General features: G+C 43.4%; 1 protein-coding gene across 6 annotated transcripts in view; it reads left to right on the top strand.

Annotated features, from left to right (window-relative positions):
• The window catches only part of cbfa2t3 (CBFA2/RUNX1 partner transcriptional co-repressor 3), a 97298-nt gene that overhangs the window by 69453 nt on the left and 15345 nt on the right, over window positions 1-12500 (top strand). For 5 of the 6 annotated variants that reach the window (XR_005129653.1, XM_037534603.1, XM_017722262.2 and 2 more), the window contains 5 exons: window positions 2910-3187; window positions 4130-4215; window positions 6860-7085; window positions 8387-8455; window positions 9565-9618. Coding sequence is in view for 5 of the 6 variants with exons in the window: in XM_037534603.1 (XP_037390500.1) it covers window positions 2910-3187; window positions 4130-4215; window positions 6860-7085; window positions 8387-8455; window positions 9565-9618 (713 nt within the window). In the remaining variant the exon portion in view is untranslated. The remainder of the gene's footprint in view (window positions 1-2909; window positions 3188-4129; window positions 4216-6859; window positions 7086-8386; window positions 8456-9564; window positions 9619-12500) is intronic. The other variant, XM_017722263.2, reaches the window with a different exon arrangement.

The following is a 12500-nucleotide window of genomic DNA, read 5'->3' as shown; positions in this document are numbered from 1 at the left end:
AGAGAATGGTGGAGCAGGCGATCCCTCTGTAATCCACACACCTCAGGCTTCGGGACGCTGGCTTACAGTGCAATGGCGGCTGCTCCAGCTGCTGCTTTGATTTGTGGGAATCTGACTGCAGCAACAGAGTCGAGTCACTCGCAAACAGCTGCGTTAAAAACCAGCACAGAGTTTTTATTTTCTTAAGTGATGGTTCGGAGCCAAATACACCCTCAAAACCCTTTAGTTTTGCTAAGAGGCTAATGTAGCTAACAAGTAACTGTACCTTACACTGCACTATTTAACATCAAGCAAGCTGATCAATCTGCACACCCTCGCCGCAAACCGTGTAATTAAATAACCTCTTATAGACAGTAGAGACATATCATGTCACAGAGCTAATAATAGTTGCGGCAGCTATTTTAAATGCTGAATTGTAGGGTGTGTGACGGGATTCATAGATTGAGAAAAGATGGTACAGTGCAGCGAATGTCTCGTTCGTTGTGTGGAAAATGGGTGTGCCAAAGGCCACAGTGTGAAGGAAGTAGATGAATTCGCAGGTGTATCGAATCCTCTCTACTCTAAAGCCAAGCATGACCTGTATTATTTAGGAATGTTAAGTAAGGCTGGTCTGTTTTTCTCAGCTTTTTCCTACAGAGTCATCAGGACAATTTTGTCCATGAAACTGTACTAACACATAGATGTGGTATGCTGGGCATTGCTGTGGTTTGAGCAGTGAACGCAGGGAGGGAGAGGAAGATTTACCTCTGGACGCCTGGCCGCTGCACTGAAGCTAAACAGATTAATATCAACACTGGAGCACAGGCTGGCCAGATGGCTCACACACACACCAGTGTCATCGAACATCTGCCAGAGAGCGCTCACACACAGCGCTGAGCAGCGCAGGAGAGAGAGAGAGAGAGAGCGAGAGAGAGAGGCAGATTAAGGGCTGGGATGCTCCTCCATAGTTGAGTTGGTGGGTGGGTCTACATATGGCACACAGCTGGACTGTGATTGTAGGAGGGAGGAGAGAAACAGAAACAGAGACGCATTACAGGCAGAAATGCAGTGTTTTCTGCTCCACTTTTCTTAACCTTTTAAGGTCTGTGCAATAAAACGGCTATTTTTGTCAGAGAGGTCGGCGTTATGGCAAAAATCTAACATATAACACAACACTAAAGGAAGTTTTCACGATGCACAATATTTATGTTTCTGTCATCTGTTGGTGCTGTGCTGCAAGACGCAGTGTGGCGCAGTGGGTAGCGCGGTCGCTTCACAGCAAGAAGGGCCTGGGTTTGATTCCCCGGCCGGGTCCTTTCTGTGTGGAGTGGTTGGTGTAGTGGTTAACACCTCTGCCTTCTGCGCTGTAGATTTGGGTTCAAGCACCCTACACTATACCAATAAGAGTCCTTGGGCAAGACGCCTAAAACCACCTTGGCCTTCCTGTGTAAAATGATCAAATTGTAAGTTGCTCTGGATGAGAGCGCTTGCCAAATGCCATAAATGTACTGCACTATGTTCGATTAAATATGACAATTTATGCTCTCTTTGTACTTTACAACAATATAGTAACTGATTACATGGCTTTTCTTGAGTTGACTCAACTTGAGGACACCAGCATTCACCCAACTCAAACTACTTAGTCGAGCCAAAAGTTCTCCCAGCTACTTTTTTCTATCTTTTGTTAGAGAAACAAAACTGAATTTGAGTTTTTTTTACTGACTTTTCCCACTAGCTGGCACTCCTTCCATCACAGTCCCTTCTGGAATATCTTCCTCTTGGGCTTCCAGATATGGACATCTGTGACATTGCTGGGATTCAAACTTACCGTCTCCTGATGTTGGGATGAATTATTAGACAGTTGCACCACATGGGACAATGCCATGGCAAGTTAAAACAACAAAGTGTAAACATTCGTAGACACAAAATCTGAGTTCATGTGTTCCTGAGTGGTGCAGTGGACTAAGCCGTCACCCCAACAGTTGGAGGTTGTAAGTATACAAGAGGAAAACTGTCTAGTAGGATTGTGTGATGGAAAGAGTCCTGGCTAATCAGGAACTCAAGAAAAGCCATGTAATCAGTTACTATATCATTTTTGAGTTGAGCTGACCTCTCATTTTTAACAGTGTGGTCAAACATGTAGTGTGGAAAAGTTTTGAAGTGTTGGAAAGTGTTATGATATCCCCAGTAAAGGTGGCAAAGAGCTTCTTTTATACAGTGATAGAAAACACAACAGCACACAGAAAGCTCCAGTTCCACATGCTGATCCATGTGGCTGACATGGATGTGCACACAGCTACTCTGAGGGCAGTTTTAACCCCTTAAATGACCAGGTCCTGTCGGCAGGCCCAACGTTCTATTACATACTCCTAAAGCCTAAGAATAGCTTGACCAGTTTGCATTGAAGTCCATGTAGTTACTGAATAATAAGCCATAGTATGTAATAAGCCTATAATTTTAAGTTTTAGTTTAAGGTTAAAATACCATGAGCAATATGTTTGGTAAGATAAGTTAAACCCCCTTAAATGGTTAAGACCCCAGTCTACTGGTCCAGATATCTTCCATAAAATAAGAATAACTCCCAGAGTTTGCATAGTAATTAGCAGTTTTCCCTATAATTGCTGACTAATAAGTTTTGTAATGTAATTACATTGAAAAATTCACACTGGCTCATACAAGAAGTCAAGCATTCGGACCTGTCAGCAGGACCTCTTTGTGGTTTAATTGAAATGTATTAATCAGCTTTTCATATGGACTTGCTTCTCAACAGCCAGGAACAGTACGTTTAAACCATTTTCCACTCCAATATCTCTTGTCTGCAGGAACAACACTCCATATCACTTCTGCATGAATGGGCATGGCTTTTATGTCTTTTGAGCTTGACCCTCTGACCCTGTCCTAATGTTTCTGTGCATCCGTGCCCTCTCCAGGACCAAAGATGCGGGAGCTGAAAGGGACGGCCTGCATGCAGAGCATCTGGCCAAGCGGCCGTGTACGGTCAGCCCCAGCCAGCGCTTCAGCCCCAGCAGCGGCCTGGCCGCCCACGCGCCACCCAACGGCCTCCCCACGCACCCCCCCAACGGATTGCACCCAAACCCACCTGCCCCTCAGCAGTACCGGCTGGAGGACATGGCTCTGGCTCATCACTACAGAGATGCCTACAGACACATGGAGCACAGGGAGGCACGAGAGCGCCACCGCCAAACAGGTTAGGGAGGCCGTATAAAGGAAGAATGAACGCAGCTGTAGATGAGGCTGCAATGAGTGAGAAAGCTGCAGAGTGAAGTTTTCATGAAAGTAACATCAAGAAAGTTTGTGTTTAAAAAAAAGTCAAATATAGAAGCAGATCATAAGTCAAAGACCAGCCCATTACAGTATGTTACATATCATTTAAAAACTTGCTATTCAGAAATCTGAAATAATGAATAAAGCATCTTAAAATACTTTATGTTGCATCATAACACCTGTATATGACCTGTCTTTTAAACATTTACTCCTAAATTTGGATCTTGGAGGCTTCTGATTGTACCTGAAGGACTAACACAGGCTATTTATTGGAGTGTAATGAGCTGATTTGCATATTGCATATATGCTGTCGGAACAAAATCTCCATTTTTGACATAACATGAAAATGCCTGTTGACAAAAGGACCAAAGGAAATGGCCCAAAATGACTTGGAATCTGGTTCCACTGACTTACATTAAAAGTAAATTATGTTTTTTCCTTTTCTTGTAAAGTTACCATTTTGGAGGTACAAGGTTTTGTTCCAACACCTGCGATATGCTCCTTACATGAGTGATATTTCTAAGTGAAAATGCATGTGGCTAAGATCTATTCGCATTAAACAAGCAGATATAAATAAGGTCAAACAGAGATACCATAGTGACAAAGACAATAGATCTGTAATACTGTGGTTTTACCAGAGGAGCTTCTGATTGGCTGATTAGGACAAGGTTACAGCTGGGTTGTTCAGGTCAGCATTAAGCCACAGGACTCAATAACAATAACAACACAGAGCACGGCTTTGCCTCTTGGCAGGTTTTGTTCTTCCATTAGCGTGAGGTGGACTGGAACAGGGCTAAACCATTATCACAATAAAACATCAAATTTTCTATTTACAAGCGTGTGTTTGTGTGTGTTTGTGTTACAGCTGTGCATGGAGCGCGTCAGGAGGAGGTGATCGATCACCGGCTCACTGACCGCGAGTGGGCCGAGGAGTGGAAGCACCTGGATAATGTATGTCCACCTATCAGTTCACCTTTTTCCATCATTTTATTTTCAATGAAGTAAAACTGGGTTCAGATAAATGCATAAATGAGCAGATGTTTTGTATGTGAAATATGGTGATTAACGGAAAATTACTGTAGATTATTTATTATTTATTAACTACTACTTTTTTCCCAAAATACTGAATGAAATATGTAAAAACACCATCTGCTGTTTTGTTTATAAACTGCAAAAAATCATATTTTGGCAAGGAAATCATCTTAAATCCAGTCTAACATTTCTGATTATGAGATTGTTGCAAAAATATTATAAATACTAAACATTATTAAGCTCACTTCTAGACATTTTTATTTTTTAAGTCAGTTTATGTAGTGAAACCATCTCATTCTCTTAGCAGGTAATTAAGCTTCAAACATTATTTCCTGTCAAAGTACTTCTAGAAAAATGATCTGCCAGATTAAAAACTAGATAAAATGACTGAAAACAAATGTCTAGAAGCAAAATGTCTAGAAATAGGTTGAATATTATTGTAACATTCTTACAATTTCAGAATGAAAAATATTCAATGTATGGACTGCATTTAAGATGTTTTTACTTCAAAAATCATTTAAATTTAGTATTAAAGAGTATAAGGTGTTATTACTGAATAAAAAAAAACATAATTAACATGACAAGTGATTCCAAACTTCTGAACTGGTTCAGTCCGGAGTCCCTGCAGCAGCACTTTCAGCACAGCTCACCTCCACGTCCTCCACACACACACACACACACACAATCACACACACACACACGGTGTGAGTTAAAAAAAGGGGCACAGATGGAGTGAAGGACCCAGTAGAGAGATCCAGCTGGGTTCTGCAGCTGAGAGAGAGACCGGCCTGAGCTGGACTCTAGCCAAATTACACTCACTCCACTGACATAAATACAGCCAGCACTGAGAGAGAGAGAGAGAGAGAGAGAGAGAGAGAGAGAGAGAGAGAGAGGAAAGATAGCTAGAGAGAGTGAGAGAGAGAGAGAGGAAAGATAGCTAGAGAGAGACAGAGAGAGAGAGAGAGAGAGAGAGAGAGAGGGGAAAGATAGCTAGAGAGAGAGAGGAAAGATAGCTAGAGAGAGAGAGAGAGAGAGAGAGAGAGAGAGAGAGAGAGAGAGAGAGAAAAGATAGCTAGAGAGAGTGAGAGAGAGAGAGGAAAGATAGCTAGAGAGAGAGAGAGAGAGAGAGAGAGAGAGAGAGGGGAAAGATAGCTAGAGAGAGACAGAGAGAGAGAGAGAGGGGAAAGATAGCTAGAGAGAGAGAGAGAGAGGAAAGATAGCTAGAGAGAGAGAGAGAGAGGAAAGATAGCTAGAGAGAGAGAGAGAGAGAGAGAAAAGATAGCTAGAGAGAGTGAGAGAGAGAGAGGAAAGATAGCTAGAGAGAGAGAGAGAGAGAGAGAGAGAAGAAGAAGAAGGAGTAGTGGAAAAGAAGAAGAAGAGAGAGAGAGAGAGAGAGAGAGAGAGAGAGAGAGAGACAGAGAGTGAGGGAGGTGCAGGATGAATGGGTTTGGTCTTTGCCCTTGGCAGCACAGCTGTTTCAGTGCTATTGTTGCTGCCTTGTGGTGCTGCTGCTTATCCACTCACACACACACACACACACACACACACACACACACACACACACACATACATCCTACACAGCACTTAGGGTCGCACCTGGACAGCTCTAATGGGTTTAGCAAACACTGCAGCGCTCCCAGCTAAAAGCTTCATACCTCTGCAGCTAAAACACTCCCACTGTAAATACAGCCGCTAGACTCACTCAGCTCACACACAGGTGCCCTCCTCACACAGTGTCAACCTCTCTCTCTCTCTCTCTCTCTCTCTCCCTCTCTCTCTCTCCCTCTCTCTCTTCCTTTCACACTCTGTCTCCTTTTCTCTTTTCTCTCGCATTTGCCTCTCTCTCTTCCTCTCTTCTTGCTCTCTCACTCTACCTTTGTTCTCTCTCGCTCTGTCCCTCTCTCTCTTTCTTTCACACTGTCTCCTTTTCTCTTTTCTCTCGCATTTGCTTCTCTCTCTTCCTGTCTTCTTGCTCTCTCACTCTACCTTTCTTCTCTCTCTCTCTCTCTCTCTCTCGTTCACAGTCTTTTTCTTTTCTCTTTGCTCTTCTTCTCTTCCTTTCTTATTTCTCTATCTATCTATCTATCTATCTATCTATCTATCTATCTATCTATCTATCTATCTATCTTCTTTTCTCTTCCCTTGCTTTTGCTCTTCTCTCTTTCTTCCTCTCTTCTTCTTGTTCTCTCTCTTTCACTTTCTCTCTCTCTGGATCTTTCTCTTTCTTCCATTCTCACTTTATGTCTCCTTTTCTCTTCTCTTCCTTTCTCTCTCTCTCTCTCTCTCTCTCTCTCTCTCAGTTCAGGGCTTTATTGCTGTGAATGTTACACTTGCACCAATAATAATGACATAAATAAATGTTGAAACATGAAACAGAAGAACAGAAACTATGAGAGAGTGAGTTTAGTCCCTTAGGTTGTGATGAAATGGTATAAATCCCTCAACCTATATATCAGTCCTCTCTCTCTCTCTCTCTCTCTATATAGATATAGATATATATGTATATATATGTATTTATATACACACGTATATCTTTCTCCCTCTCTCTTTTTCTCTCTCTCAGTTGTTGAACTGCATTATGGACATGGTGGAGAAAACTCGGCGTTCACTGACCGTCCTGCGCCGCTGTCAGGAGGCCGACCGCGAGGAGATGAACCACTGGATCCGTCGCTATAGCGATGTGGAGGATATGAAAAAAGGTGGGGGCTCCGCCCAGCGGCCGGTTCATCATCAGCACAAGCCTTCATCCCCCTCCAACAGCACTAACGGCAGCGAGGCGCAGCACATAGGTACACGCCGTGCTGCAGAACGCTCGGACGGCCGGCTCTCAGCATGCCTCACACCTTCACACATACACATACATCACTGTCTGTGTGGCTCCTCAAACTCCTCAACCTCCTGAACCTGAATTCCATACGTCATAGTCCATAGTTTTTATGCCTCTAAAATGAAGTTAACAGTAAATAACAATGAAAACTGGACTGCAATAGTGAATACAGAGATTAATGCAACACGAGTGATTCTGATATAACTGAGGGCTTCAGTCATGTGATGTTTCTGTTGTGGCCATCATATTTAGGACCGAATTTCTGGCTTCTCTGCTCCACACAAGTGTAATTAGAGGTGGAAGACAGCTAAAATTACTCTCCTTACTTTGGCTGTGATCCTTACACAACCCAGAACTCCTGGTCCTACTTTAACTGGCAGAAAAGCTAACAAATTTGTTTTCCTGACATATCTATCTCATACACAGCCCCTATCCCTATTCTGGAGAGTCTCTCAAGGCATTTAAAAGCACAGAAGCCCACCGGCTCTTTACATCAGGGTGGGTAAAGGATCACATGGTGTTGCATAAAGAGGAGTAAAAACTCTTTGTCATTATAGGAGAGTAAGGCCACATCAGCTAATTAACACAGATGTGATCAGTGCAGGCCTTTAGAGAACTTTAGCTGATGTTAACAGCCGAGAGATGAACAGTCGTCCCCCTAATGGAGCTGCAGACCGCCGGTATAGCTTTACTCTCTGTTTCTGGAGATTTAAATAACATTTGAATGGAGAAACATAAACGTTAAATATCAGACTGAATGTCGTCGCTTGGAAAACTACGTCGTGTTTCGACAGACGTGATTCTGTAAGTTTGCCGGTGCAGTTAGTTCAGAGTTCAGCTCCAGTCCTGAAACCCCTGCACTGCATAACTGTGGTTTCCTGGTTAAAATACCAGATATTATTAGCTAATTAATCCCTTCTTGAGCTGAACGAGGTGTGAACAGCAGAGAGAGACACTAAACTGCACAGTGCAGGGGCTCCAAACCTGGAGTGAAAACAGTTACCTGTCTGTGTGTCTCTCGTCTGTCGGCTTCTGTGGCATCTTACAGGTGAATCATTCACAATGCACAGCAGATTGAAGCACAGTGCAGCACAGTCGCTCAAAGCTGGTGGCGACTATACAGTGTGGCATCACGCAAAACGCGAGAATAGGATGTGTCCCCCATCTTACACACACACACACACACACACACACACACACATATACATGCACTCTATACACACACACTCAGCTGAACTGACTCTCTCACACTCTTCATGACAGATATCCACCGAGACTTCCTCCACAGGCCGCCATCCGGTTACCTGCCCGAGGAGATCTGGAGAAAAGCCGGTAAGAACAGCATTCACTAACACAAACACACAGACACACACAGTCTCTGGTCAGGGTTAAAGTGCTTCGTCTGTCCCCGCTATGAAAGACGACTGCCGTTAAAAGTGCAGTGGAAATGCAGCACCTGCAGAACAGAGAACAGATCAAATACAGCACAGCAGCAGCCTACAGGCCACCGATATCATCATCATCATCATTGTTATTATTATTATGATTATTAATAACCTATAGCTCTTACATACAGACTACAGAGAGGGTAAGAAAAGGGAATGAGAGAAAGGAGAAGAATTAAAGAGACTGGGATGGCTGGAAGGATGGGAAAGGTAGAAGAAAGGAGGTAGACTTAAAGAAGAGAGTGATGGGTAGAATGGCAGAGAAGTTAGAGACAAGAAGGAAAAGAAAGAAAGGGGAGTGAAAGAAAAAAATGTGCAGAATATTGAGAGAGAGGGCAGAAAAGGGTGAGATGTATAAATGTGGATAGAAGGAAGGGAAGAAGAGGGCAGGAGGAAGAGAGGGATGGGATTGGGAGATGGAGAGAAAGAAGAGGATGAGTAAGAGGGTGGAGAACGAAGAGAGCATGAGGGAACGAGGGAAAGGGGGACCGATAAAGACGAGAGAAGGAAGAGGGAGATGGGGGGGAGGAATGATGAGGGAAAGGTGGAGGAAGGACAGAGAGAGGGGGATGGGTAGAGAGGGTTGAAAAGGAGGGATGAGAGAAGGACGGAGGGATGAAGAAAGAAGGTAAGGTCGCTGCTCTGATCTTCCTCTTCACTGTGAGTCTGCTGATCATTAGCGATTGTAGGACTGCGTCTCCTGATGGCGCTAATGTGGCTAACAGTGAATGAAAGTGAATGGGTGATCAGTTAGCATGGCCTCGCCATTCACTTTCATTCATCGCTAGCAGCATTAGTGGTTTGGGGGGGTGTATTGCTACACAGAAGCCCACACGACCTCCACCGTTTTGAGGGTCACACGCTCCATCCATAGGTCAGTCTGTGCACCAGTGATAATCAAACGTCAAAGGTCAAAACCCAGCATTACCAGCTGCTGTAGATATGTGTGCTGCATTTGCACTGTGGCCCTTTTAACTGCAGTTGTTTTCCATGCAGGTGCCCCCAGCATCCCGCTTTCCCCAGCACTAAAGCAGCTCCACAGCAAGCAGGGTGAGTAACCCCCCCCACACACACACACACACACCACACACACACGCCACAGCCATAGCATTGTTTCTACGCTCACTGTCCATCTTATCAGCTCCACTTACTGTATAGCTGCACTTTGTAGTTCTACAGTTACAGACTGTAGTCCATCTGTTTCTCTGATACTCTGTTACCCCCTTTTACCCTGTTCTTCAGTGGTCAGGACCCCCATGGACCCTCACAGAGCAGGTACTATTTGGGTAGTGGATCATTCTCAGCACTGCAGTGACACTGATGTAGTGGTGCTGGCATGTTAGTGTGTGTTGTGCTGGTATGAGTGGATCAGACACAGCAGTGCTGCTGGAGTTTTTAAACACTTCAGTGGAGTAAAGGTCAAGGGATGAGGGAAAGGCGGTCGAGGGAAATCCTGGACGGGTGGCAACCCTAAGTCAACTCGGATGTATCTGACTAGTTCTCATGCTAGTCCACAGGTTGGCTACCCAAATGTTAAGAAGAGCCTTTCAACAAAAATCAGATCACCTTCAGACCCACAACGTTTTCCCACAACCTCAAAAGTAGAACAGTTTCTTGTTAAATTCTCTGAAGTTGAGGCTGAAGTCGCTTCTCATTCGCCAGCTTCTTCGAAAATTCCCGTTCCACCTTAAATGGTGTCTGACACGCCAGCATGTAACTGCAGCACCTACTACACTACACTATGTGGTTGGTGTAGTGTAGTGGTTAACACCTCTGCCTTCTACGTTGTAGACTAGGGTTCAATCACCCTACACTGTACCAATAACAGTCCTTGGGCAAGACTCCTAACACTACCTTCGCCTACCTGTGTAAAAATGATCAAATTGTAAGTCGCTCTGGATAAGAGCGTCAGCCAAATGCCGTAAATTTGAGGACTGACTTCACATTTGTGACTTTTGAGTGTTTGACAGTTTCCCATTGCAGATTAAATGTATCAGGAAACCAGCTGAAGTGATTAAATATACAAATAAGTCCATTCGTGTCTAAATCATTGATGTCCATCTTAAATCTTTTGCTTGCCATTTCGTTTGCTACTGGCTAGGTGGGATTATTGTCTGCGTTGCTATGGTGACCAGCAGTCTGCACCAACATTCATGGTTAAAGGTTGGTGAATTAGCAGTTGTAGGCTATATTAACTCCAGCGTTTAAGACCATTTACTGTTAAACTGTGTTGAAGGATCAGCAGGAGCTTTATTTTACTGCAAAGGAGGATTCTTTTATTTTTACCTACAAATCTGATTCTGCTGTGGAGCCGCAAGAGGACAGTGAAAGGGGCGCTTGCTGACCCCTGTGCGAGCCAGTGCCTTTAATATCATTCCCCTGTGCTGAAGCGTATCCCAGTTTTTACAAAAACACACTCCGATTCAGTACAAACTGCTTTGAAGAGGCTGTTTCTGAAGAGGAAGAGAGAGGGAGGGGGGAAAAAAACCTTGAAACCTGCCAGATCCCGGTGGGATTAAAACGTTAATATCACTGCCCCCATGTTTTCCATTACCTGCTAATTGCTCCAGCATCTGCTCCGAAGTCTCCTTGATAAAAATTAATTAAATTTGCAAACTAATCTTAGTGGTGCATGCGGCGAGTCTGATAATTGAGAGTCCTGAGGTTTTGTGCGGATACAGATGGAGCAGAAAAAGAAAGGGGAAAAAATGAAAGAAACGAGGGATGAAGGTGAAGACAGGACGAAAAAATGGAGAAGTGTGTGTTGAGGGGTGAACAGAATACTAACTAGCTCACCCGCTGAGACAGCAGCGATGTTGGGGTGCACGCAGGCTGAAGCGGGTCTAAAGCCTGTGGGGGAGTTAGAGGGAGAAATATTGCAGGTGTTGATGTCTGGGCTGCCTTTTACCTCCAACTACAGCAAATTCATCATAATACAGAGAAGCTAAGGCTAAAATACACGATTAAATAGAAAAAAGAATCTGTTTATTAAAAGTTGAGGGTTACTGACTCTAGAGCGAGGGTTCTCAACAAGGTGGTCTCCTCCATAAGTGGTCTTGCTGCATAGAAAAAAAGTATCCTTTATCTTTTTCAAGTGTGGATTTTAACTCTATACAGTCGTGTACAAAAGTGTGGGCTCCCCGGGGCAAATTGTATGTGAAAACGAGCGAACACACCCGTTCCTTTACAGTGAACACACCTCTACACATTCTAAAGCACAACTACTGCTTATTAGCCAAATTTAACAAAAAAATAAAACATAAAATATGGCCTGTGCAAAAGTTTAAGCACAATTTTACTTTTATTCAGCTAATAAACAGTCATTGAAATAATAATAATTGAGTAATTGAAATGTGCAGAGGTGCGTTCACAACAGGAGAGTGCGCCGACTTGTTTTTCACCTAGAAAATCAACAAAACATGTACCGGGGGTGCTAAAACTTTTGCACACGATGGTCATCAATGTTGGCAGTGGTAGTATAAATACAAAGTGGTTAATTCCTTTATCCATGTTCACTTAAATCAGTTAAATGTATAAATAACAGTGGAATTAGGACATAGGACTCTTATTATGTTGTACAGTTCGTTGTTAGGGGAAGAGAAAACTCACACCATCTTTAAAAATAAACGCCATCAGTGCTTTAAAGATTTACTCAAAAGAAGAGCAAACATTGAAGGTCCTGCTAAAGCCTGAGTGGACTGACAAATCACTGTGATGGACGTAATGGACTTCCTTTAGCCATCTTTAAGCGAAAATCACATAGCTAATTGTTTTATAGTCAGATTTGCAAGGTTTTGTCATTGGGAAATGGCAAATTGGGAGACTATGAGAGCAGCAGTGGACTGAAGTAGGTGATGAGATCCAAAACTCTGAGAACTGAGAATTTTGTAGTAAGTTTTGTATTAATTTGAATAATTAATTTAATGTGATTT

The sequence above is a fragment of the Pygocentrus nattereri genome, chromosome 25, assembly GCF_015220715.1.
Source record: "Pygocentrus nattereri isolate fPygNat1 chromosome 25, fPygNat1.pri, whole genome shotgun sequence".
In the NCBI taxonomy this organism is placed as follows: Eukaryota; Metazoa; Chordata; class Actinopteri; order Characiformes; family Serrasalmidae; genus Pygocentrus; species Pygocentrus nattereri.
This window is presented reverse-complemented; position numbering and strand designations above follow the sequence as displayed.